The sequence below is a fragment of the Rhineura floridana genome, chromosome 3 (genome assembly GCF_030035675.1).
Source record: "Rhineura floridana isolate rRhiFlo1 chromosome 3, rRhiFlo1.hap2, whole genome shotgun sequence".
In the NCBI taxonomy this organism is placed as follows: domain Eukaryota; kingdom Metazoa; phylum Chordata; class Lepidosauria; order Squamata; family Rhineuridae; genus Rhineura; species Rhineura floridana.
The window spans coordinates 97,563,984-97,588,075 of NC_084482.1; the positions used below are offsets into that span (position 1 = coordinate 97,563,984).

Below are 24,092 nucleotides of genomic sequence, written 5' to 3' on the forward strand. Positions count from 1 at the left end.
TATATCTTGTGAACCGGACCACCTAGAAACTTTTTTTTTAATTAAAGCTGAGAGTCCGGAGATTAAGGTGACTCACCTGAAGACCCAGAGAGGACCCCCCAAAAGCTGGAGTATCCAGCCAAAAACCAGACACCTTGACCCTATTATTTAGTCATATCTGGTTACATCCTCTGTAACTGCTACATTGCTTGGCCTTAACATATTGTTGTCCCACAATTAAATCAGAGTGTGCAGCCTTAGTCCAGATCAGCTAGACCTTGCTGTTCTGGAGTTGTTGTACATAGTGTTTGAATGATCTACTTTATTTGACTTTAGTTAGTTAGTCAGGGTCATCATCAAGATTCAAATGATTTCCTGTATTTAAATATTAGTTTGGAGCATCTCTGCTGTTGGGATCAATTTTGTAGGCATTATCAGTTCTGGTTTCCTGGTAATCTAATATCTTTTATTTTATTTGCAGCACTTCTAGAGCAACATTTAAGGATAAAATTAGCTTCCCTGCTAAAATAGCCATCAACTAATTGGTTTCAATAACAGCTAATCCCATGGTGTATCTATTTTCTGAAATAATCTCTAATCCACTCTCCTTCCCTCCAGTTTCTATAAATGGTTACTGGTTTTGCATGGCTTTTACAACAGAATGGCTTAAAAATTCAAGGACACATTAATTCTGCAAAAGAACAGTAATGATGTGATATTTGTTGTGTAGTTTCTCCAGCCATATAATGGCCTATTAACTGTTCTTTGTTTTCTTTTCAGATTAGTCTCCTGAAAATAATCTAATGACACAGTTGATCCATTCCTCTGGTTTTTAATAACCAGTTAAATGTGTTTCCATGTAAAGATAGCAAAGAGTTACTGATGCAGGAAAGGTATTTCTTATGTGGACAATTCAGTCTATTCTCTGCTGTTGTTTCCAAATATCTCTTAAGTATATAATTCTAGAATTCAGTCCTAGATGAAAGCCATGAGGTGTAAATAAGTACTGAGAGCTTGAACTTCCTTTTTAAATATCTTAAATAGGCATACACTATGGAGGCATACAGCCTCCATTTTAAAAATCATAGTTGTCCAAAGCTCCTCTTTGCATTTTGGGAATTAACATTGTCTGCTGTTTTGCTGAGCAGGCTTCAATGTCTGTTCTAATTACAGCTTTCTACAGAAAGGGTATTTTTATAGGAGCTGGGCTGCACACTTGAGGTAACTTTGGCGTATCATGTTCTGTTGATAAACTGAATCCCTTGAAGGTTAGATTTGGGTTATTTATTTATTTATTTATAAATAAATTTATTTATTTATTTGTATACTACTGTTTCATTAAAAAACGAAGTGGCTTATAACTGTCATAGCCCCTTCAGAGTACTCGGAGGAAGAGCCAGAGGCAGAGTTGGCAGACCCAGGAGAAGGAACTAGTGGAACCCCTGAGGACACAACTCTGGCTCTTCCCCAGCTGGAGAATGTCCAGGACCTGGCTGAAGCCCCTCAATCGGATTCTGGGCATGAACAGGAGGCTCCCCTCCCCACTGCAGAAAGGAGACGCCAGCGAGTAGCACAGCAACGAAGGAAGAGGCCGGGTCGTTTAAGAACAAGCAGCTCTGAGCAGCTGGGAGACTAATCACGGGCACCTGACTTAGGGAGTCTGTTATAAAAGGCAGTTCATGGCTGCAGCAGACTGCTGACTACAACGTCGGTTGTGACCCCTCGCGTGTAACGCCGTTGCTAGCCTCTAGACCTTCAGACTGGACCCTTGGCTTTCTGAACTCGGCTTCCCTACCTGGACAACGCTCTTGGACACTGCTACTGGTTAGTTTGTCAAGCCTTTCTTCTGCCAGCCAGCCTCCGTTATCTGCCTGGCCTTGACTGATTTATTGCCCAGCTAACTGCCGGCTGCTTCATTACTTGCCAGCCCTGAGGGTGACAATAACATGTTAAAAAACAACCGCCACCACCATAGAATAAAAACATTAAAAACACAATAAAAATAACGATCAACTGTTCTGAAAACAGCATCTTCTTAATTGCCTGTATAAGCCTGGAGGAACAGAAAGGTTTTCAGCAGGCGCTTAAAAGTTAAACAAGAGGCGTCTGCTGAATCTCTGTTGGCAGAGCACTCCAGAGAACTGGGCTGATGACAGTGAAGGCTCAATTTCCCGTTGATGTTAAATGAGCCTCGTAAACTTGGGGAACGACAAGAGCTGCTAGTGCAGATGATCTCAGTGATCAAGCTGGGATATAAGGGTTCAGGCGGTCGTTAATATTTTTTAAAAAACAAATCCAGCTGTGCTCATTGTCTCATAGAGTTGTATGGATATGTGTGCAGACCCTGTAAACATACATTGCATATATATCTGTATCAGGATTTGACCTGAAAAGGCAGTGTTGGTCAGCTGAAATTTAAATTAGATTTGCAAGCTTTGACCCCCATGGATGGTATATGAAACAAATGTCAGTGGGAAGTTGCTGGTGAAATTTAAATCTGCACAATTTACACAAGTAGTGGTGGTGGTGTTCATCTAGTAACAGATGTGGGATAACAGTTGCTTTATGTGATGTCACATGACCTCCCCACAAGCTTTGAGAATGAATCTTCTAGAAGGACCCGAAAATATCACTTCCAGTCAGTCCTTTTGATTAGGAAAATAGACACCCCAAAATTTCCAGAAGAAGTGAATATTAGATTAACTTCTGCACTCAAATTAGCACAGGATAACAAAAGAAATAATATGGGATAAGTATTGCCTGGAGCCCATCACATGCAGAAATCAACTGTACAATGCAAACAGCTGCCTCAAACAAATCGAATTCATTATATAGTCCAGGAGCGTATGTAGAAAAACCATGCCCTGTGGCAGAATTAATGAAAATAATGCACTGTTGGTTTTCTTTGATAAAAAACTACCTGTCATGGTGTAACTCTGTGGTGTGTGGCATATATTTTTGATGACATCATCAAGATGGCCATCATGAAAATTCACAAAATCATGAATATCTCTATAAATAGTGGATGGGTTTTAATTTATAAGGTCTCAATCAAGACGGCCTCCACCAGCTCGGTCAGAGAAGCTGCCAGGCAGCAGGGTGGATGGTACACCAGCAGCAACCCTAGTTTACTGTCTCCTCTACCCAACACCAGGTGCAGGCCCTCACAGCCAGCTCCAAGACAGAGTGGTTTCCTGGTGACAGAGATGGAAGTTCTGTACACCACAGCAACTCCTCCTCCCCCCATCCCTGCAGCCTGTGCTGGTGCTGCAGTGAGTATCCAGGTGGGCAAAGCTGGGTCAGATCAGCCCCTCCAAGCTCACCCACCCAGGTCTCGGTAATATACACCAAATCAGCACCTTCATCCAGAATCAAGTCATGGATGAGAGTCGTCGTATTATGTACCGATCTGGCTTAAACAACAACATACACAGGCCAGTGAGCACAGCAGATGAGCAACGAGGAACCAAACCATGAGAGGAGCGGCAGCAAGGAACAAGGCGCAGATAGCCTTGCCTTCGCCTGCTCGGGTAATTCACCACATCCCCATGGCTATATTTCCCTCTGCCTGTAATCACTGAAATTGGGGTGGCATCACCCATGTCCCTCCGTACTAAGACTCCTCCTAAACACCTAATATGGGCCCAATACAAGCCCACCATTAATCCAGCCTGGAGGTTACCAGTGCATGGACAACAATGGTCAGGCTATCCCAGTCCGGAAACGGCCACAGCTGTCTTACCAGCCAAAGCTGGTAAAAGGCACTCCTAGCCACTGAGGTCAACTGGGCCTCTAGCGACAAAGATGAATCAAGAAGCACGCCCAGACTATGTTCTTTCAGACAGAGTAGAACCCCAAAACAGGCAACTGACCAATTATTTGAACTCAGGAACCACCAACCCACAGAGCCTCCATCTTGATAGGATTCAGACTCAGTTTATTGGCCCTCATCCAGTCCACCACCAAGTCCAGGCAGCAGTCCAGGCAGTGGTCCTGGGCTTGCACAGCCTCTACCGATTACAGAGACACAGAGCTGGGTATCATCAGCGTACTGCTGACACTTTGCCCCTAATCTCCTGATGACCGCTCCCAAGGGCTTCATATAGATGTTAAACAGCATGGGGGACAAGATGGTACCCTGCGGCACCCCACAGCACAGCTGCCAGGGGGCCAAAAGACAATCACTCAATGCTATTCTCTGAAAATGACCCTGGAGATAGGATCAGAACCACTGTAAAACAGTGCCTCCAATACCCATCTCACCAAGTTGGCCCAGAAGGATACCATGGTCAATGATATCAAAAGCCGCTGAGAGATCAAGTAAGTATAACAGGGTCACACTCCCCCTGTTCTTCTCCAGATAAAGGTCATCCCTCAGGGCAACCAAGGCTGATTCAGTCCCATAAGCAGGCCTGAACCCAGACTGGAATGGGTCAAGGTAACCTTCTTTCATCCAAGAGTACTTGCACTTGCTGTGCCACAACCCTCTCAATCACCTTCCCTAAAAAGGGGATATTTGCAACCAGGTGGCAATTGTCAGAAACCAATAGGCCCAGGGTGGGCTTTTTCAGAAGTGGTCACATCACCACCTCTTTCAGGGCAGCTGGAACCACTCCCTCCCACAATGATGCATTGACCACACCCTGGATCCACCCTCGGCAAGCTTGAATAAGCCAAGCAGGGCAAGGGTCGAGAGGACACGTTGCTGGCCACACTGTCGCAAACACCTTGTCCACATCATCAGGCTGCAACAACTGAAGCCATTCTCAAGCAGATGCAACAGATGTTGCACTGGACACCTCACTGGGGACTACAGTATGTGGACGGGGCATCAAGATTGCTACGGAGTCGAGCAACTTTACCCTCCAAGTGCCTTGCAAACAAATCACAGTGGGCTTCTGAAGGGTCTAAAACTCTATTTCCTGGAGTTGAATTCAATGTGACTCACTTCCAGATACATGCATATAGCAGTGATGAGGTACTTGCCACTCTGCAGGTGTCATGGACTCCAACTCCTATCAGCCCAACGATGAGGGATGATGGCAGTTGTAGTCCATCTGGAGGTCACCATGTTGACTACACAAAAATATAATGGTCATCACTAGCTACATGCTACAAAAACAGCCCTAATAAGCTTAGTTAGGAAGCACTTGGCAGAATAGTTTTTACAGATGCCCTAAAGGTTACAAAATAAAATAATTGGCAAAAGACATTTCAGCAGCAGAAGCCTTAACTGGAACACAGGAAAATTACCCTTCCTTCCTTCTCTCTGTCTCTCTCTAAAGGAAGGGGCTGAATATGGTTTTATTTCCTGCAATTTCCTTGCAGCAGAGTAGCAAGATGTTTACATATGGTTGAGGGAGCAGGCAGGGAAGTTATGCAACTGAATAGCACCAATTGTACATAATTAATACAAATACTATCAAATGCCGTCAAAAAATAAAATTTCAGACAGTCTAGTGGGACTTTCTTCCAGTGTAGAAATAGGGAGACATAATGAGACAATGGCCTATTTAAGGAGCAAGGATCAGGAAGTTCAGAAACGTCTCTACCTTCATGCAATAAGAACAGAAAGGTTTTTTTTAAATGCATGCAAATGAACTCCTGAAAGCATTAGCTTGAAAAAGGTTTGCCATCAGCAGTTAATTAATTATTATTATTATTGTCTTTATTTATACCCCGCCATTTTTCCAAAACTGGAACTCATGGCAGCTTCCAGATAAAAATACATATAATTAAAAACATTCAAAGTCTGCATTAAAATAAAATTAAACTATTTCCAATATTAAAACCATACACACATATAGCTAAAAGAGTTCAAACTAGTTTAAAAATAATATAATAAACATTAGCAATGCAGCACCCTTCACGCCCTATCCTTAACAGCCTTCAATTCTAAAGCCTTGTTGGAATAAGAAGGTCTTTGCTTGTCAGCGGAAGGACTGCAAGGAGGGGGTCATTCTTACCTCCCCTAGGAAGGGAATACCAAAGCCTAGGGGCAGCCACTGAGAAGGCCCTCTCACAAGTTCCCACTAGTCGTACTTGAGAAGATGTGGGTATTGAGAGAAAGGCCTCTCCTGAGGATCTCAGGGCTCGGGCAGGCTCATACAGGGAGATACGGTCTGATAAATAGCCTGGACCTAAGCCGTATAGGGCTTTATAGGTCATCACCAGCACTTTGAATTGTGCCCGGAAACAGACTGGCAACTAGCGGAGCTTTTTTGACAGGGGGGTAGTATGGTCCCTGTAACCAGCCCCAGTTAACATTCTGGCTGCAGCACGTTGTACCAACTGAAGTTTCCGAACAGTCTTCAGAGGAAGCCCCATGTAGAGCGTGTTACAGTAATCTAAACAGGATGTAACTAAGGCATGTGTCACCGTGGCCAGATCAGATGGCTCAAGGAATGGGCGCAGTTGGCGCACTAATCTTAACTGTGCAAAAGCACTCCTGGCCACCGCAGAAACCTGGGACTCCAAATTTAACGCTGAGTCCAGGAGCACACCCAAACTGCAAACCTGTGTCTTCAGTGGGAGTGTAACCCCGTCCAGCACAGGCTGAATCCCTATTCCCTGATTCGTCTTATGAATGACCAGGAGCACCTCTGTCTTGTCTGGATTAAGCTTCAATTTGTTCACCCTCATCCAGTCCACCACTGACGCCAGACATTGGTTTAAAACCGAGACAGCTTCCTTGGAATTAGGTGGAAAGGAGAAATAAGAGTTGGGTGTCATCAGCATACTGATGGCACAGAACCCCAAACCCCCGGACAACCTCTCCCAACAGTTTCATACACGATGCTAATAAGCAAGGTACAAACAATTTTGGGATATTTATGTAGTGCCATCCATGACAAATAACACATTCCTGAGGAAACAGGCTCCAGTCCCAAGAAACCTGCTATCTAAAATCTGATGGGGGTGGGACACAACTCATGGAAGGGAAAAGAAGACAAAGGTAAAATGCTGTGATCGTGAGCAAATGCAGTAATACGAAGTTCAACTTTGTTCCAGTTGGAGAGACAGACCAAGGCTACTGTTGCCCAACACAGCGTACATGACCACTTGCTTCCTACAATTTTGAAAAAACCTTATCACTGGTAGTTTTTTTTAAAAAAAAAATTTTTACTTATGTCAGGGTTCAGCCCTGCCCAGACCTCAAACCAGAGGTCTCCCTAGAGGAGGACAACATTTATGCAAATCTCCACACTGCCAGTGACCCTGAAGAAACAAAAAATCCAGAGATCCCTGCCCCGAGAACTGGAGATCCCCACACCAGCTGTCTGGGTTCCTGAACATCTTTCTGATACCCCTCCCCATCTTCCTCAGGGCCACAGAAACAGAGGAGATGGAGAGTCAAGCAGGAGCTCCAGGCATATAGCCATACCATGAAGACCACCTGATCAAGTTAGGCATCCGTTAAATCAGCTTTCATCAACTTGGTTCCTTGCAGATGTTTGGACTACAACTCCCAATATGGTCATGCTAGTTGGGATTGATGGAAGCTGTAATCCAAAACATCTGCAGGGCACCAGGTTGGTGACAGCTGTCTTAAATATTTCACAGGAAAACACAGACACTCAGTGCTCCTCATAACAGGCAGCTCATGGACATCAATGTCCATGATTCCAGACTTCTTCTGTTGCAACAGGTCACCATCTATGAGTTATCATAGCATTACATTCATAAGAATGCTTGTACATGTGACCATGACCTATACGCACAGTGCATGAACTGGCTCTAATTTGGTTGTAGTTTTACTGTTGCTATTTGGAGTAACTTCACTGACACTTATGTCCATTAATATGCCAGCTTTCAACACCTAATACCCTGACTGCATCAGAAACTGAAGGACTTACCCCTCTACCTCCCCAGACCTCACTTTCCTCACCCATCCCCATTTATTCTGTTGCTGTATTACAGAGAATGAAAAACTCTCTGGAGAAAAGATGCTTCCTCTCTTCTTGTTGTTGTTATGGGCCTTCAAGTCGATCACAACTTATGGCGAGCCCTACGAATCAGCGACCTCCAATAGCATCTGTCGTGAACCATCTTGTTCAGATCTTGTAGGTTCAGGTCTGTGGCTTCCTTTATGGAATCAATCCATCTCTTGTGTGGCCTCCCTCTTTTTCTACTCCCTTCTGTTTCTCCCAGCATTATTGTCTTTTCTCCTCCTCTTCGGATGCACACCTTAACGTGGTGAAGGGGTTTGAAGAAGCTGAGAGCAATGCCGTCAGGAGTATAGACCAAGAGGCTAGAATCCTAGCAGGGGCACCCAAGGCAGAATGGTCAAAGCTGAAACACCAGACTAAGATGCATCCAAACTCAGAGGAAGGCAATGGTAAACCACCTCTGAATATCTCTTACCATGAAAACCCTATAAACAGAGTATCCAAAATGCAACACAAGATAGTGCTGGAAGATGAGACCCTCAGGTCAGAAGGCCGAGCTACTGGGGAAGAACAAAGGACAAGTACGAGTAGCGCTATGACTAATGACGCAGCTGGGTCAAAGCCGAAAGGAAGCCCAGAGGTTGATGTGCACAGATGCGAAAGGAGAGTCCAGAGTTGTACGACGCACACAATAGGTACATGGAATGTGAGAAGCATGAACCAGGGAAAGTTAGAAATTGTCAAGCAAGAAATGGAGCGTCTCAACATTGCAATACTTGGCGTGAGCCAACTAAAATGGACGGGAATGGGACATTTTCAATCAGGCAACTACAAAAAATTTTATGCAGGAAATGAGAAATTAAGAAGAAATGGGGTTGCTTTAGTAGTGAGAAGTGATGTAGCAAGAGCAATTAGGAGCTACAACGCAAGGTCTGAGCGAGTGATATCAATGAGATTAAATGGGAAACCTATCAACATAACCATCATCCAAGTCTATGCTCCGCCAGCAAATGCAGAAGAAGAGGAATTGGAGAGATTTTACACAGAAGTACAGGAAGAAATTGATCACACACCAAAACAAGATGTGCTGATAATCATGGGGGATTGGAATGCAAAGAAGAATTAGGAATTGTGGGGAAATGGGGCCTAGGAGACAAAAACAAAGCAGGAGACAGACTTATTGAATTCTGTGAAGCCAATAATTTGTTTCTTGCGAACACATTTTTTGAGCAACCAAAAATACGACTATACACGTGGACATCACCAAATGGTCAATATAAGAATCAAATTGATTACATAATTGGTAGCAGAAGATGGAGAAGTTCCATACTTTCTGCAAAAACAAAACCAGGAGCAGACTGCGGTACAGATCATGAACTGGTCATATCGAAAATCAGAGTAAAGCTAAACAAGACCAACAAAGCAATCATAATGCCAAAGTACAATTTAAATAACATCCCAGAAGCATAGAAAGATCAAATAAGGAACAGGTTTGAGGCTTTAAACTTAGTTGACAGAGAACCAGAAGAACTATGGAATGAAGTCAGAGACGTTATCAGAGAAAAATACAAAAAGATAATACCTCTAGTTAAAAAGAAAGACCCCAATGGATGACTGAAGAAACTCTTCAAATGGTTAAAGACAGAAGGAAAGCAAAAGCAAAAAGAGATAGAAACACAGTCAGAACCCTAAATACAACAATACAGCGACAAACAGAACTATTGCAATAGTTACTGCATAGAAATAGAAGAGGACAACAAAAAGGGTAGAACAAGAGCTCTGTTCCAAAAGATTAGAGAAATGAAAGGGAAATTTAAACCAAGAGGAGGGATGTTGAACAATCAACAGGGGAACACACTGACTTACCGAGATGAAATAAAAGGAAGATGGAAGCAATACACTGAAGAACTCTATCAAAGAGATGCAAGGATGACAGATTCATTCATGGAGGAACCATATGATGAAGAACCAGAAATTTTAGAATGCGAGGTGAAAGCTGCTCTTAAAATACTTGGAAGAAACAACTCACCAGGAATAGATGGCACACCAATAGAGTTGCTACAAGCTACTGAGACTGAATCAGTCCAAATTTTGACAAAAATCTGTCAAGAAATATGGAAAACTAAACAATGGCCCACAGACTGGAAGCGTTCCATATACATCCCAATTCCAAAGAAAGGGGATCCCAGGGAATGCAGCAATTATCGAACTATTGCCTTAATATCCCGTGCAAGTGAAGTAATGCTCAAGATTCTACAACAAAGGCTCTTGCCATATATGGAGCGAGAAATGCCAGACGTCCAAGCTGGATTTAGAAAGGGAAGAGAGAGATCATATCGCAAACATACGTTGGATAATGGAACGGACCAAGGAATTTCAGAAGAAAATCACCCTGTGCTTTATGGATTACAGCAAAGCCTTTGACTGTGTAGATCATGAAAAACTATGGAATGCTTTAAAAGAAATGGGGATGCCAGAGCATCTGATTGTCCTGATGAGCAACCTATACTCTGGACAAGAGGCTACTGTAAGGACAGAATATCGAGAAACCGACTGGTTCCCCATTGGAAAGGGTGTGATACAGGGGTGTATTTTATCACCCTATTTGTTTAATCTATACGCAGAACATATCATACGGAAAGCAGGATTGGACCAAGAAGAAGGAGGTGTTAAAATTGGAGGGAGAAATATCAATAATTTAAGATATACAGACAATACCATACTCTTAGAAGAAACCAGTAATGATTTGAAACGAATGCTGATGAAAGTTAAAGAGGAAAGCACAAAAGCAGGACTACAGCTGAATGTCAAAAAGACTACAGTAATGACAACAGATTTATGCAACTTTACAGTTGACAATGAGGACATTTAACTTGTCAAGGATTATCAATACCTTGGCACAATCATTAACCAAAATGGAGACAATAGTCAAGAAATCAGAAGAAGGCTAGGACTGGGGAGGGCAGCTGTGAGAGAACTAGAAAAGGTCCTCAAATGCAAAGATGTATCACTGAACGCTAAAGTCAGGATCATTCAGACCACGGTATTTCCGATCTCTATGTATGGATGTGAAAGTTGGACAGTGAAAAAAGCAGATAAGAGAAATATCAACTCATTTGAAATGTGGTGTTGGAGAAGAGCTTTGCGGATACCATGGACTGCAAAAAAGACAAATAATTGGGTGTTAGAACAAATTAAACCAGAACTATCACTAGAAGCTAAAATGATGAAACTGAGGTTATCATACTTTGGACACATCATGAGAAGACATGATTCACTAGAAAAGACAATAATGCTGGGGAAAACAGAAGGAAGCAGAAAAAGAGGAAGGCCAAACAAGAGATAGATTGATTCCATAAAGGAAGCCACAGACCTGAACTTACAAGATCTGAACAGGGTAGTTCATGACAGATGCTCTTGGAGGTCACTGATTCATAGAGTCACCATAAGTCATAGTCGACTTGGAGGCACATAACAACAACATTGTCTTTTCTAGTGAATCATGTCTTCTCATTATGTGTCCAAAGTATAATAACCTCTTACACACACACAAAAACACAAAGAGAGAAAAAGAAAGTATTTGACTTCTGATTTGTTTCATAGTAAAAATGAGAGAAGGTGGTCATATTTGGAGCTATGGGTATCAAACCAATTTTTCTGGATTGTACAGAATATTAACTGTTGAAGTACAAGAGGATCAAAAGCAGTAATACATACCCTTGATCATGTGCATAAAAAAAGTAGCCACCTAATACTGGATAGACATATCACAATCCGAGCGCTTGGGCCTTAGCATCGACAGCAGACTAGGTTCCTGTCTGTTGCCACAAAGCTTTCCACTCAGCATGATCCTCATCTTCAGTTCACTCTCCATCTTGTGAAGTCACCCACAGCCTGACTAATTTGCAAAATATTTTTATAGTGGAAAGAAGATATTTCAGTAAGAAGCATTACCTTTGCTTTTATTGGTCTCATTCACCAGTCACAATAAATCATAGTCTGATGTAATAAGAATGTACCAGAGTAAGCCCTGGACTTGTGCACTGCCCCTCCACAGACAAGGGGAAGGAGTTTGCAGTTTCCCAGTTTGTCTGCATATGGGAAATTGTATAAACTACAGTTAATTAACAAACCAGGATTGATCCTTGTTTAATACCCTGGTGCTTTGTTAACTAATTATGGTCCGTATATTATGCAGCTTTTCTATCTAGAAAAAAGGGAAATAGAGGTTTGTTCCAAACTATGGGCAGAAAATCACCACCTCTTGCATGCAGAGGGAGAAAAAAAAGAGGAGGACTGTGCAAGTCCAAAGCTTACTGCAGCACACTCTTGGTGCATCAAGCCATGGTTATTGTGATATCTGAATCAGGGCTGTGGAGTCGGAGTTGTGGAGTCGGAGTCGGAAGCATTTTTGGGTGGAGTCGGTAGAAATGTACCAACTCTGACTCCGGCTTCAAAATAAATTTTGATTGACAAATTTTTTAAAATATAAATTCAAAATGTCAAAGAAGCTTCCCATGAAGTCAGCTGTAGTTGAGGATTTCACCATAACTCAAGATGGAAAACATTTTGTGTGTCAGTGTATGACACAGGACCCAGATGAAGACAAATGCTGTGATGCCAAGATCAGCGCATATTCAGGCAGCGATAAAAATGCTCCTGTGAGAGCTTCCAATTTAAAAAGACATTTACAGCCCTTTCCAGGGCTGTGGAGTTGGAAGCAATTTTGGGTGGAGTCGGAGTCGGACAGTAGAAAAATAGAGGAGGAGGAGGAGGAGTCGAAGGTTTGGCATACCGACAACACAGCCCTGATCTGAATGCAGTCATTGTCAGGCATCCATTTGAAAATATGTATATGATACCCAAAGCAACAGTTCCTAGGCTACCACAAATTACTCTGAAATGACACCAATTTAGGTGTGGGGGAGAAACAACACTTTAAGTGAAAATAGGAGGACAGGACTTCCTTAAATGCGTAAAATTTTAAGAACATAAGCAGAAAGATATTGCATAAAGTCTTTGATGTAGCCTGACCAGAGCCATAACATCCTCAAAGGCCACGTGCCTTAAATTGTGACTGAGGCAAGGGAAACTGAATATGCAGCTCTTCCTACCCCCAGCAATCTTGCTTTCATTAGTTCTCCTTTCTCTCTCTGGTCCCTGCTCCATCCCCACCCCAGTTTTTCATATACTACTTTGCATCATACTCAGCACAGCTTTGCCCATTGGTTTAGCACACAAGACCCCCAGACTGCTGGCTCATCTAGCTCACACAAACTGAAATGAAAGCCTAATTTACTGTTAAGACAGAAAGCATTCTGCATCTAATATGAAGATCTCAAGACTTGCATTTTCCACCCACAGCACTTTTTAGAGTCACAACAGTGGCGGAAGCCCTCCATGAACTGCCAGCTAATAGCCATCTCAACAATAATTTAGATCTGCAAGAAGCTTATTCAAAGCCCCCCCCTTCCTCCTGCAACTCCCCAGGAAACAGGTGTTGAGGTCTCTGGGATTAAGTCTTAATCATTTGTCGCTGCCAAGGAACCCAACCCAAGAAAGAAAGGAAGAAAGGAAGAAAGGAAGAAAGCAGAGTCAGCTTTCTGGTAACAGCTTTCATTGTGACAGCTTGCTCAGACATGGTGGATAAAGGGACAGATGATTCATCAGAAGTGCTGAAATGAACAAGCTGTACAGATTTTGGTACAGCTTCTCTTCCTCCCTACCCACCTTGCAACCCTCCTTCCAATCTTTTCCACCCACTGTAGGCCATACTAGTCCTATTCATCAAGCTGCATTTATAATTGGTTTGTTGCTCTATGCAATTAGCAGACATAAAATAGGAACTAAAAAGTGTGTCCATCATAACAAGGCTAAAAAATAGCTGAAGCATGATGAACAGGATGTAACTATATTCTGAGCACTGGGGCATTCAAGACAAATAACCAGAGTTTTTAGAATCCAAGCTGGTCTATCTTAGGCCCCGAAGATATCCTCAGCATGGTTTAAAAATACATAGCTTCCCATTTCAATACAGAAGAAAATCTAGCATAGCCAATTACCAAACAATGTAAGTACCAATTATATAGTTTCTGCTGTAGAAGTAATATTTGGGATCTTAAGGAAGCTACCCCTGTCCTTTTGCACAAGGTTATAAATATGAGCAAGCTCAACATATTGGATATATGTTTCATCAGCTTCTACCAAAGGTTACACACCTTATTTTATTTGAGAAGCTTTAGGTATCAAGCCTAACATAGAGCACCTAACTTCTAGAGTTCAACAAGACTTTCTGGTTAAATTAATCATAGAGTTGGAAGGTACCCTGGAGGCCATCTAGTCCAACCCCCTGCTCAAAATAGGCTATAATTACAGCATTCCTGAAAGATCACTGTTCAGGGAGCCCACCACATCCTGAGAAATCATAGAGTTGGAAGGAAGGCTATTTCACTGTCAAACAGCTCTCATTAGGTTTTTTAGCTAAAATCTGCTTCAATACAAATTTCATCCATGGTTCTAGTCATGCTCTTTGTAACAAGTCTGCTCCAATGAGCCACAGGCCTGCTCCACCAGTCTAGCCAAATGATGTAGCAGAATCCAAAGTAGATTGCACCACTTCAGGCAGCAAGTGGTAGGCATTATTTTTTAGTATTTTCCCTGTAAACAACACCATGGTAGAAAATTAGCACAGGGGCAAAAGGTTCTCCAGCTTTGCTTTTGCTAGTTTTATAATTAATGACTTCAAAAATATGGTTTCCCTACCTGCAGTCTGAAATGATGAGATGGGAGAATGATCTTTATCACTGCAGACTGCAGGTGAGCCATCACATTTTTTAAGTCTGTCCTATGTAAAAATAATCCTGCAAGTAGAAAAACAGGGAGAGGTGCGGATTACAACCTTTGCCCCTTTTTCTTCTATTAAGGAGTTATGCAGGGATGGGAACATTAAAAAGTGATTATCTCCTACTTGCAGACTAAATTTATTTCACACCTCAAGACTCTACCATCTCATTTACACCTCATTTGTTTCATACACAGATCCAGTCACATTTAGGTTCAGAGAAAGGACAACAAGAAACCCTTTAACCTGTTTCACTGTTTGGCCTGACCTGATGGAACATGCAAGCAATTTCCAGGAAGTCACACCCAAGACTGTAGAAACAAGTTTTGTTCTATCACCTTTGTTAACTGCTGGAATGCTTACTCCTTACGGCAGGGGAAGAGAAGAAGTAGCACTGACTGATTCCAGTTTGAAGCTGTGCCGCTTGTGCTTGTTGATGCATTCTGCCAGTTCTTCCGTAGGGTCGGAAACAGGGGTTGCAGAAAGACACTGTCTCTCCATGTTACTGTCATAATGGAAACTGCCCCTGCCCAGAGACTTAACTGAATTTTATGTCTGCTAATTGCATAGAGCAACAAACCAATTATAAATGCAGCTTGATGAATACCCTTCCTTAAAAGTCAACACAATTATTTCCAAGACTGTCATTCCTCAAAAGAGTCTATTTGAGGACGAAACGCCAGCAGGGCTTCTACTTAAAAGGAGTGATATAATAATTATTTGTTTAGTGGCATAAGATTTTTAAGATGTTGATGCAACTCACTTAGTTTCCAAAAACCAAAATCCCGTATCTCAAGTTTCATTGAAATTGTGCCATCTAGCCTACAAGCACATAATATTTGGCCTACAATTGCACCTTGTTATGTGCTATTCCTTTTCAGAATACAGGCGGAGGTGGAGTTCACAATTCAGTGCTCCTCTACACACACAAACACACACAAATTCCCCACATACAACAGGGTGGTTTATGACAGATGCTATTGGAGGTCACTGATTCATAAGTTGAAATTGACTTGAAGGCACATAACAACAACAACATCAACATTAGATGGCTCTTTCAGTTTTTAATCTCTCATTAATATGGCCATATTAATGTGCCAGAGATCATCGTGATGTTCCTCACTAGGGCCATAACGAGTGCCGATGACTGCTGGACAGATCACTGATTAATTCGATACACTATGGCCATTAATATTGTTCCTCAACGTAGGCTCCAAGGAAGAAAACCAAGGCGTAAAATGAACATCCACGCCCTTCAAGATCCTATGAAGTGAAGTCTTTAAAGAAGGTGGGCCTGAATTTACACAACAACTTCATAAGCTCATCGAAAAAATCTGGATGAGGGAGAAGATCACGGAAGACTTTAGGGATGCCATAATTATCACTCTTTTCAAGAAGGGTGATACAACAGATTGTGGGAACTACCGAGGCAACTCTCTTCTAGCTACCTCAGGTAAAATCCTTGCAATGATCCTCGCAAATCGCCTCCTACCTATCTCAGAAGACATCCTTCCTGAATCCCAAAATGGTTTCCACCCTTCCAGGGAGACAGTGGACATGATCTTCACTGCACGACACCTTCAAGAAAAATGCAGGGAGCAAAACCGACCTCTGTATATGGCGTTTATTGAGCCGACTAAGGCCTTTGATACTGTAAATCGAACTACTCTCTGGACCATCCTTCTGAAAATTGGATGCCCTGATAAATTTGTGAATATTTTGCGACTCCTCCATGACAACATGACGGCAACAATTTTGGATAATAATGGCTCTCAAAGTGATTCATTCAAAGTGGGATCAGGCGTCAAACAGGGATATGTCATTGCTCCTACCTTATTTGCTACTTTCGTCACCATGATTCTACACCTTGTTGAGGGGAAACTTCCCACTGGCGTGGAAATCACATACCAAACAGATGGAAAACTTTTTAATCTCACTAGGCTGAAAGCAAAAAGTAAGGTAATTATGACCTCTGACGTAGAACTTCAATATGCCGATGATAATGTAGTCTCCGCACATTCAGAGGAAGATCTTCAAACTATCCTAAATGTCTTTACAGAAGCATATGAAAAGCTTGGCCTCTCGCTTAACATCAAAAAAACCAAAGTGCTTCATCAGCAAGTGCAAACTAATCCCTCTGTAGCACCATCAATTCAGCTTAATGGTGTAACGCTGGAGAATGTCAATCACTTTTCTTATCTTGGCAGCCATCTCTCTGTAAAAGCTGACATTGAAGCTGAAATTCAGCATCATCTGAGCTCTGCGAGTGCCGCATTCTCCCAAATGAAGCGTAGAGTGTTTGAGGATCGGGATATTTGCAGGGAGACCAAAATGCTTATTTACAAAGCCATTGTACTACCGACCTTACTGTACACCTGTGAAACATGAACCATCTATAAACGCCACTCCCAACTTCTTGAAAGATTCCACCAACGCTGCCTCCGGAAAATTCTGCAAATTACTTGGGAAGATAGGCAGACTAATGTTAGCGTATTGGAAGAACCAAAGACCACCAGTGTTGAAACAATGATCCTGCAACATCAACTTCGTTGGACTGGCCATGTTGTTCGAATGCCTGATCACCGTCTTCCAAAGCAGCTACTTTACTTCCAACTTAAGGATGGAAAATGGAATATCAGTGGACAGCAAAAGAGGTTCAAAGATGCTCTCAAAGCTAATCTAAAAAAAGGTAACATGAGCATCAAGAACTGGGAAGCCTTGGCCCATGAGTGTCCCAATTGAAGGTCAGCCATTATCAAAGGTGCTATGGACTTTGAAGAAGCACGAGTACAGGGCGAAAGGGACAAACGAGCTAAGCAGAAGACACATCAAGCAAATCCTCATTGTGACCATCTTCCATCTGGACACCTATGTCCTCACTGTGGGAGGCTGTGTGGATCCAGAATTGGCCTCCACAGTCACTTACGGACCCACTGTTAAAGACCTTACCCTGGAAGACAATCTTATTCGGCCACGAGTGATCGCCAATGATGAATGATAGAAAGACTTTAGTATGTTTTTATTATATTCATATCTCATTTTAACTCTTCTTTTAAAAAAAGACATAACTGAAGGTTAACCCCCCCTCCCCCCAGTCCCATATCTGTACCTAGTAGGCATGGTATAAAAGCAATTGTAGATTAGTAAGTATGGGGCTGATGGTTCTCAATCAGTTAAATGTACATTTTGCTTGGACAATCCAGAAGCTGGGTCAACAGAGCTAGTTTGATAAACAGGGACTCTCTGTCACTAGTAGGAAGTATTGGTCAATGAATGTATTCTATCCCTAAGAAGGAGGCAATTGGTTGAAGCCTGTTATGCCCAATAAGGTATAGCACATATGCAAGCATGCCCAGGCATGCAAGCAGGCAACAGTTGTTAAAGTAGAGAACTTCAGAAGATATATCTGTGTGTCATTTCTCGGAAATATTCCTGTCTAGCTGCTGTACAAAAGACTTTCAGGACTTGGATATAACTCAACCTCCTGTACAAAACATATTTTTATATTTGGGGTATGATGGGAATTCTGATTTATTTTTATACATATATATCACATAATATAAAAAAAATCTAAGCAATTTACACAAACTGTGACACAGAGTCATAATCCCATGATATCTTCACTCTACTGGCTCCTCATCCAGGCAGGATAGTTGTTTCAGTGAGATAACTGTTCTTACTTGAGGATCATACTATTGCTTTGCTGGTGAGCCAATGGGGCAAAAATCACCATCTGTGGGATTGTGATGGAATCCCTCACCCTAAGAACATAAAAGCCATGCTGGATGAGATCAGAGATCCATCTAGCCCAGTACCCTGCTCTCTAGACTGATGCCTGGGGATCAGTCCCATACAGGAGCCTCTGTGAAGCCCATAAGCATGACTTCAAGGCAACAGCTCAGTTCCATTATTGCTGCCCAGTACATGGCAGTCACTGGCACACTGTCTCTGAACCTGGAGGTAGCATATAGCTGCCCATGACTAATAGTTAATCATAGATTACACACACACATTACCTTGCCTACTCTCCTTACAAAGCTGTCTACGTTAGTGGCCATCACCACATAAATGCTACAATTAACACATAAATCTATTGTTACATCTAGATATAACAATAGTTGCTGCAACAGTAACACTTCTTAATAAGAGACACATGTTCAAGGAAGCAACCTTCAGGGAGCGAAGGTGCCTTTTGGAGGACACTGCCCTGTTCCTATAAACCTGATGTTCTGCTTTTCCATAACCTACAAACCTGGTGATTTGCATTTCCATAACCAAAAAGTATGTCAAACACTTTTTAAATATCCCTCACTTACTATACTGTTCCAGCCACTTTACAGCTTTGCATGTGTCAGCATGAACATATAAAATGAATGATCACTGCACTTTGTGGATGATGAGGTTGCACTCAAATGCTTGACAAATATTGGACAGAATATATCAACGTTCCCAAGTCTTTGGCTAATTTTCAGTGGCCCTTACTTCCAACCAGGCCCACAGCTTGGGGGGTAAAGGGAGGCACATCACCCCTTAAAATCCCCCCCCCAAATTTTTTTACAAAAAATAATTAAATGTATTCCTTTTTTTTCCCTCCCCTCCTACTGTTTTGGTTCCCCACTCCCAAACTTTTGGTCTGCTTACTTTTACGCTGCTTCCTACCCAGACAGAAAGGAGAGGTGGTGCAATGCCTTAAGCAAACCCAAAGTTTTGATGAGAGTTCAAACCAACTAATACAATACCACTATGGATAAAGTCCCCCTGGTATTACCACACCTTTCTAGAAGCTTAGGCGGTCCTGTCGTTTCTACTTTTATGGATTGCCTGACTCCACAGAAAAGACAAAAAGCTAAATTATATGTTACCATCTGAAAACTATACGATTAGTGTGCTCTTTAATGACACAATCCCATCTACAAACCACTCAAGAAACTAGATCAATGTCAAACACAACAGAGCTAAATGTACACACGCACACACACACACACACAAAATACACAGTGCAAGAAGAAACATTTGAAGAAGTCTGTGACAATGCAACGGGAAAGGAGCCAGAGCATACCAGTTTGTCACGTCTATCACTCTCTTTCCAGGCTCTAGACACAGCCAGAGAAACCAGGGTTTCCCCGCCAGTTAGCACATTGCAGAAGGCAGTGAACAATTATCACTCATCCCCACCCCCCACCCAAATATAGTCAGCCAGAGAATAATCACAGAGTTAGTTTGGCAGCATTCGTTTTGAGAAAGTATTTTGAAGCAGCAATGTTGTACAAAAGATCGGTAAGTCTTTTAGTAGTGTCCTGAATTAAAGTTTGATTTTTTAAAAAACTGTTTACATTCATGTAAAGATCATAGATAATAGAACTCCAAATTATAAGAACCGAAAGCAAGACTTATTCACCCTCTTCCAATATGAAAAAGACTTTAGTATGAAGTCTGCCTATCCTCTCAGGGATTATAAAAGCACACACCTCTAGCCTAAACTTACTCAGAAGTAGACATTAGAGCAGTGGTTCCCAACCTGGGGGCAGGGACCCCCAGGGGGGCCACGAAGTAATCCAGAGAGGGCCGTGAACGGTAAAGAAATGAATTATTTATTATTCTTATTTTTTAAAAGTCTTCATTCCCTGGACACTGTCTGCTTTCCACTGCTGCTGCAGATGACACCTCCCCCTTGCTTCAAATGAGAGGGGAGGCCTTTTGCTGAAGCGCCAGAGCATCTTTCAGGCGCACCAAGAGCAGGCATCTGCCTATAAAATACATGGCAGATGCCAAAGAAGGCTGAGAGTAGAGCTACCAGGAAGAAAAGGGGATTACTATCACCGATTCCCGTTGCCTCGCACAGCTGCTGCTGACAACGCCCTTACCTAGAATGAGAGGCTTTTTTTGAAGCAAAAAAGAAGCAAAGCTGCAAGGAAAGGCTGCTTTCCCCCTTCCTTCCTGGCAGCAAGCCTGCCTCCCTGGGGGGAGAGGGTCACAAAACATTTTAAGCTTATAAAGGGGGTCCCGTACTCATAAATGTTGGGAACCACTGCATTAGAGAAGAGTATCTTTGCAGTGAGCTTACAATAGTGGAGACAGTTGACATATTCTAGACACTGCCAGGTATTTATGGAATTGGGGCAAAATGCCCAGTGACAGTATCTTTGGCCCTGCTCTATTCAAAGGGCTCAGACAGAAAGATGATACAGTTTCCTTTCTGTTAGCCATGAACCTGAATAAGGATTAACACTTCTTACCAGCTTTTGACCAAACTACCATGAATGAAAAGTGGGTTATTATTATTATGCAAGTTACAGCTGATGCATAGTCAACTTTACAATATTCAAATCACCACCACAACTATACATAACTATATAGAAAATTTTCCTCTCTCTGGAGAGAAAGAATCAGCCATGAACACATTAGTCTAGGACAACTGTATTTCATGGCAAAAAATATCAAATACTGAGAAGTTGAAGGAACTACTAATAACCTTTATAATGTGATAGAAAAGTTCACAACATTAAATGCTGCATAAGCTAGAAAGCAAGTTTAAAAAAAGCCCACCAGCTTCACATTAAATATCCCAATTTTTAAAGGGCCTGACTCATGATGTTTCTGTGAGTGGGGTTTTACCGGGGATTTCAGTCAGCATGGCTGACTTAATTCCATCTTGTTCAAAGCCAGGAACCTTCCTCCCACAGGTTCCTATCTCCTATGCTTGAGTATAAGAGGCAGGTCCAAGTTTACATATCCACAGGAAATCATGCTTCTGCCCAGAGAGGCAAATCCCCGTCATCCTGTTTATGGTCATGCAGGGCCCAGTTCCTAGACACAGAACTAGCAACTCAGCTCAGCCAGCACATGAACACTGACATCCATACCTCCAGAACACCCTGGTGTTGCAGGGTGTGTGGGTGAAGAGCTGCAAGATTCAAGCAGATTAATGGGCCCTTTCACACATTATAGCAAGCCCAGATTTGCTACCAGGTGTACACTCAACAGGAAGCTAAAACCAGACACTATTCCCCGACAAGCATTACCGGCATGATAGAAATGTGGGAAACACGTTTGTGTACAGGTTTGTATACAGACGTCATATTTGTGTACACCTAAAAATGTGGCACATAACCAAGCCCCCACAAGCATTACATCTCAATTCCTGCCTAGGCAGGTGCAACAGTTTCATCCTACCACCAACCTGCTTCACAGCTACCCAGAGATAAAAGCAGCTCTCTGGAATGGGACCAATTTGAGAAAGGGTCTGTACAAACAAATCCATCTACTCCCAGGTACTGCTTCAAAGTCCAGCAAGCAACCACCTTAGTTAAAATGGGTAAACATTTTGCTAGGTTTTCTGGTCTTTCCCCCTTCCACTCCCTTTTAAAATGCCCAGCTACTGCTTAATTTTCCTCCTCACCAGCTGCAAGTTTAAGATAAAATAAAAAGGTCTTGCTGCTAAAACTGCCAAATATGAGGTAATTCTCCCCCCTCTAATAAGCCTCTCCCCTGCCTCCCGCCACTGCCCCAAGAGACTAGATCTAGCTATTTCTTCTTATGTTAAGGCACTAGAAGGGATGCAGAGTTACAATTACAGGCTGTTAACAGGATGATTACAGGCTTTTGGGATTAGCTAATAACCAATCCCAGTAGAAAAGGTACATTTATACTGGCAGTTCCTCATATGACCTAACATTAGAAGTGCCCTACCACAGTAGGATTTGAATACATCCCACATCATATGTGTATTTTAACTACTGAACAGAAGCCTGAAAGACTTCTAATCCCCTGAAGGCAGAAGCAAAAATCATTTAAAAGTTGGAAGTTCAGGAAGGAAATACTACTGCTGTTTGACAAAAGCTGGATGTCTGGAAAGCCATTGACATCATCTGTCTCCAGTCAAGTCTACACATCCAAGGACTGCAGGAAGCTGGAAGTCACCCTTAAAAAAGTAGTTTCCCTAGGGCTGCTGGCAGTTGCATGTACTAAGCTAAAGAAAAAGCAAGAAGTATGAAGTTTAATATTGTGACATAGTACAGTTTGCAAAGGGCTTCATAAGAAAAAGGAACCATATGAGAAACTACCTTATATATAGGTGACATTCACAGCATACACTTAAAGCAACTTTATTCAGTCTTTTTGCACAAAAAAGTATTTAACAGTCATGGTTTCTCCCAAAGATTCCTGGGAACTGTAGTTTGTTAAGGGTGCTGAGAGTTGTTAGGAGGCCCCTCACAGTGCTACAAATACTTTTATATCACTTTCTTACAAGCATTTTTCTCCCTCTCTAATCAGAGACTATATACCTATGTAAGTGGCCAGCATGCAGTTTACAAGTGGGCCAGTCACTGCCTCTCAGCCTCAGAGGGAGGCAATGGTAAACCCCCTCTGAATACCGCTTACCATGAAAACCCTGTTCACAGGGTCATCATAAGTTGGGATCGACTTGAAGGCAGTCCATTTCCATTTTCATCCTGCCCAGGAAAATGTATGCCACAACACATCTCTTAAAACTTTTAAGGTGCTACAAGACACGTTGGTATTTTTTGTGCAAAAGCCACCAAAAAAAAAACTCCCACTGGAATTTGTTGCTCCCTTACAGCTGATAAAGGCACTTCCAAGAGCAATACATCAAATCCTAAAATTGGGCAGTTAGTGTTTAATTGGGCAGAAAATATCATTCCAATTATTCAGTTTTCCAAGCCTCTGTTTCTTTTTAAGTCTACATCTGGCAGGTGCGCACAGGAGAACCATTTTAATTCCCACAAAGTGATCCATTTATCTTATCTTCATATATTTGTATAATATAATGAAAGAGGGACAACAGGCCTTATTGTTCCTTTTATGGATATGGGCCCTTCTACAAAGGCACTTCTGAAATACACTTGCCTCTCAGGGTGAGGTGACACCTCAGTTAAGCCCACTCTACAGCTTTACAAAAGAGAAATGAGGAAATCAATTCCTGGCACTGGAAGATTAGAATGGCATAGATTCAAAAAAGGAGAAGGACAAAGCTTTATGTTCCTACTCTTTCATTGAGATAAGCAGAAGAGGAAACTCCATCAGTAAAAATGAGGCAACTTGTTTTTATTTAAAAGCAGAAGTGAGACAAACCAAGGACACATGTACGCTAACAAAAAAACCAACTTTGTGTTTTACCTCTGGAATTTATGTTGTGGTTATGTGGTGTGGACAAAAGACATCAAAGCCCTCAAGCCAACAGTCTATCGCAGTCTCACTTAACCAAGATATAGACAGTTACTCCCAGGACCAAAACTGCTGTGTCTCTATGCTAGCTCCAAATACCAGATGATGTATTACTAGTGGGACTGAATAAGAAGAACATGGACAATAGAGATGAAGTTGCAAATATAAGAGCAGAGGACTGGTTGTCCATCCTTTGC

At 42.2% G+C, this 24,092-nt stretch overlaps 1 protein-coding gene across 5 annotated transcripts in view; it reads right to left on the minus strand.

Moving 5' to 3' along the window:
- The window catches only part of ARHGAP26 (Rho GTPase activating protein 26), a 421,406-nt gene that overhangs the window by 379,886 nt on the left and 17,428 nt on the right, over nucleotides 1-24,092 (minus strand). Inside the window, exon 1 of one of the 5 annotated variants that reach the window (XM_061616981.1) lies at nucleotides 11,586-11,610. The exons of 3 other annotated variants lie outside the window; for them this stretch is intronic. In XM_061616981.1, coding sequence (XP_061472965.1) covers nucleotides 11,586-11,601 — 16 coding nt within the window. In that variant the 5' untranslated portion in view covers nucleotides 11,602-11,610. Of the gene's footprint in view, nucleotides 1-11,585; nucleotides 11,611-21,889; nucleotides 21,910-24,092 lie in introns of those variants that run through there. One more of the 5 variants, XM_061616986.1, reaches the window with a different exon arrangement.